This window comes from Myotis lucifugus, unplaced genomic scaffold, assembly GCF_000147115.1.
Source record: "Myotis lucifugus unplaced genomic scaffold, Myoluc2.0 scaffold_196, whole genome shotgun sequence".
Classification (NCBI taxonomy): domain Eukaryota; kingdom Metazoa; phylum Chordata; class Mammalia; order Chiroptera; family Vespertilionidae; genus Myotis; species Myotis lucifugus.
In genome coordinates this window covers 1,076,330-1,080,043 of record NW_005871244.1, presented here as the reverse complement: position 1 = coordinate 1,080,043, position 3,714 = coordinate 1,076,330, and the positions used below count along the sequence as shown (strand labels likewise).

At 55.2% G+C, this 3,714-nt stretch overlaps 2 protein-coding genes across 2 annotated transcripts in view; one reads left to right on the top strand and one right to left on the bottom strand.

Annotated features, from left to right (window-relative positions):
- The window catches only part of PRAF2 (PRA1 domain family member 2), a 3,072-nt gene extending 1,242 nt beyond the window's left edge, over positions 1 to 1,830 (top strand). The window contains exons 2-3 of the mRNA XM_006097191.3: positions 294 to 511; positions 938 to 1,830. Coding sequence (XP_006097253.1) covers positions 294 to 511; positions 938 to 1,077 — 358 coding nt within the window. The 3' untranslated portion in view covers positions 1,078 to 1,830. The remainder of the gene's footprint in view (positions 1 to 293; positions 512 to 937) is intronic.
- A 378-nt stretch (positions 1,831 to 2,208) lies between these two features.
- The window catches only part of CCDC120 (coiled-coil domain containing 120), a 10,645-nt gene continuing 9,139 nt past the window's right edge, over positions 2,209 to 3,714 (bottom strand). Inside the window, exons 8-9 of the mRNA XM_023760950.1 lie at positions 3,641 to 3,694; positions 2,209 to 3,558 (exon numbers count right to left, since the gene is read on the bottom strand). Of these exons, the coding sequence (XP_023616718.1) occupies positions 3,219 to 3,558; positions 3,641 to 3,694 (394 nt within the window). The 3' untranslated portion in view covers positions 2,209 to 3,218. The remainder of the gene's footprint in view (positions 3,559 to 3,640; positions 3,695 to 3,714) is intronic.

Genomic DNA, 3,714 nt, shown 5'->3' with positions numbered 1-3,714 from the left:
GGGGGACTGTAGGGACAGAAGGAAGGAGTCTATCTGGATGGGAGCGCCTGGAGCTCAAAAAGATGGGGCTGTAGGATTGAAAAGAAAGGGTCCAGGGCTCCTGGGAGTCGGAAGTCCTGGAGGGTGGACTTAGAGACAGGGCTGGCCAGAGTATTTCTCTGGCTTGCAGGGTCCGGAAAGGGGGGGCCAAAGCTCTAAGGGCCTGGGATCTGGTGCACGTTGGTCTGGGAAGCTTGGAGGCCGGGCGGCCCTCTCCCAACTGGCTGACTAGCTTAGTTCTATTGTCCCCGCAGGTACGTGCGCCCGCTGCACACTCTCCTAAGCGCGCTGGTAGTGGCAGTGGCCCTCGGGGTGCTGGTGTGGGCGGCTGAGAGTCGCGCGGCCGTGCGCCGCTGCCGCCGCAGTCACCCCGCCGCCTGCCTGGCCGCAGTGCTTGCCGTTGGCCTCCTGGTCCTCTGGGCGGTGGGCGGCGCTTGCACTTTCCTGCTCAGCATTGCCGGGCCAGTGCTCCGTGAGTCTCCCCTACCCTGAGATACCCGGGAACAAGGCCAGCGCGTGCGCGTGGCGCCAGGCCGGCCCTGCCCTGGTTCTTGGGGAGGAGGGGGGGCTGGGAGACTGGGCGGGCAAGGCCACACCCCTTTACAAAGCACCTTCCTTGGCTAAGTTCTCCTCTTCTGGGAACGCCTCTTAATACCGCCTTTCCGGGCCTCACTCCTGGTACTAAGTGCCTTCCACCAGCCACTTCCCAGTTACCGCCAGCCCTCCCCCGGCCACAACCCTGTTACAAAGTGTTCCTCAGCCACAGTTTCAGGATCAGAGGTGTCCTGTCCACTGACCATTCTATTGGCCTGACCACTCCAGTTCCTCTGTGGGCCCCCATTGGCTAAAAGCTGATGTCCCTTTCCACTGACCCCACTCCTTTTGGTATTGCCCACAGTGATCCTGGTGCACGCCTCGCTGCGCCTGCGCAACCTCAAGAACAAGATAGAGAACAAGATTGAGAGCATTGGTCTCAAGCGGACACCAATGGGGCTGCTACTGGAAGCACTGGGACAAGAGCAGGAGGCTGGATCCTAGGGCCTTGGGATCTATCTGTACCCATGACCTGGAGAATCCCAACCCCAACCCCAACCCATAACCGGGATTTAGAGCCTTTTCCCAGTCCTTAAAATAGGAGCCTCTTGCCCAGTTAAAAAAGCAGGGCATCTGTAATACTCCCCCTACCCCACCCCTAGATCCAAAACTACCCAGTCCCCATTGCCTAGGGGAACAGAGTCTTCCCCAGCCCTGAACTTGAGACACAGAGCCACTCATCCATCCAGCCCAGAAGTGGGGCTTAGAGATTAGAGTATCCATGGCCAATATCAAATTCTGGATGGAACCCTCCCACAAACCTAATCTGGGACCCACTTGTCTCCCATGCTCAGTCCCAAAGCTGGGGTGTGGGACCGAGACATTCTCAAATCTTGAGTCTTAGATCAAGGCTTTTCCAGACCACACCCCAGCTTTGAACCCAGAACAAGGCATTGCCAAATCTTGACCCCAGGACCAAAGTGTTCTCAGTCCCCTCTGGGTAGAAGTCAGGTATCCTGATCCTGTTGAACCCTTGGTCCCCAGTAACCCCAACACTCACCAGTCCCATTTGCCTCCCTTCAGCTCTGCTTAGGGATTCTGCCCCTCACCCCCCCCCACCCACCCACACACACACAAGTTCCACGGTGGTGATGACCATGGGGTGGGGGTAGCGCTGACCTGGAATGAGGCATATATATCAGTGTTATTGCAACAATAAAAGCTGTTACATCGCTCAAGCCAATTGGGCCTATCATAGTGGCCTCTGCTTTTCAATTCTGCTAGATTCTTTATGACTGGGTCGGTCTCTGTCAAATATGTGGGCTGATGGGGTGATCTCTCCTTCCAGGAACTTGTTCATCTCTGGCATTTACACACGGAGTTAAGGGCATGCAGTGTTCCCATTTTCATTTGTATTACTAAGGGCTCTTGTTCGGCGTAGGCTAGGAATCTGGCCACAGACAGGCCAAGAAGTTGCCCCACATCACAAAACCAGTAAAGCCAAAGCAGATGACATTATCACAGGCTGTTTCCATGGTGTTCTACTTTTTCATAACACGGTGTTATAAAAACATATCTGGTCTGAACGATGGGTGTGGGCCCCAAGGCAAGGCAGGGAGAAGAGCCACACGTGGGTTCGGTTTACACATTTATTCTAAAAATCCTCTTCCAGTGTGGGTAGTGTCTTGGGCCCAGATCGGCTGATACAAAAAGAAAAGTTTTAACACCAGGTAAAGGGGGTATGTTGACCCCCAGCTCCAGAAAGTCACAGACAGGTATCATAGAAAACACAGCTTGTGTATATTTGTTTAAAAAGTGGTGGATGGAAGGAAAGTCAAGGAAGATGTGACGCAGCCTGTGGCCAGGCGTCACCTGAGGATTTTACTGGCACCTATCAGGTGCCAGGTTCCACCACGGAAGCATCCCAGGACACAACACACCTGATGGCTCTGTCCTTGGACCCTCCTGTGGAGCCCCCAGAATGGGGATAGGGTAGAGGCTGCCACCAAAGGCTGGGTCATCTCACCCTGGGGGCAGAGGAAGCGGGCACAGACAGGCAGGCAGGGACTGGGGCTCCTTCCTACACCCCTGGGGTGGGAAGATGAACCCAAGCCCCCCACCAAATGTGGGCAGAGAGCTCACCTCCCCAAGAACTACCCTGGTGGGGGATGGCAGAGAGTTCTGTTCACACCAGAGTCCCTAGCTGCCCCGAACAGGGCCATGTGACTATATGGTCCATTTCATGGGAGGGGTTCCTGAATGGAACAGGCTGGGCATGGGACAGGAATGAACCCAACCAGACAAGATCACAGTTTCCCTTTTATAAAACGTCTAGTGTTGGGGAAAGACAGTGAAAACCTAAATCACAACTGTAAACAGAAATGGAGGAAGGGGCTTGGAGCCCCCATTATACCATCCCCCACTTTTAAGCTGGCTGAGGGCCCCCAGTTCTCAGCACAGTATGAGAGGAGAAGTGGGGTATCAGACACCTTCATGGGCCCACAGGGAGCTGGGGGCCTTGGAAGATCAGGTTGGCGCCCCCTGCCCAGGACTAAGAGCAACCGTACCCCAGGGCTCAGCGAGGTCAGCGTGTGCTCCCCAGACTGGAGTCATGCCCAGGCCAACAAGGAGCATATCAGAAGGGGTCAGACCAGTGTCCCCGGGGTCTGAGGGTCAGAACTGGAGGACTGCTCCCCCTCTAGCGTCAGGTCACTTAAACGAGCGCTCAGCTCCGGGGGGTACAGGAAGTCCGCGTAGTATCTTTGGAAGGGGTAGCAGGAATCCGGAGGACAGGGTGGGAAGACAGAGAAGAGAGGAAAAGACGTACAAGACACAGAAAGAGAGGAAAAGAGGCTCGTTAAAGAGGTGGAGAGAGGCACAGGACAGCACCTTGAGGCTGGCAAGCAGGGGGCGTGGTTAAAAGAGGAAGAGAAAGGCAAGGGCACAGGATGTCCCTTCCTCCCGGCACCCTGGTTCCATGTCCATTTTCAGCTGACATGCACTGCTTGTTAAAATATTAAAATTCTATATCTTGTCAAGGAACTGCTGCTCCCACGGTCCAAGATACCCCTCCACCGAGACCCCATGGACTAATGTGGTCATGCAGGCCAGAGACCCTGTGCTAAGCTGCAGCAGCACTCA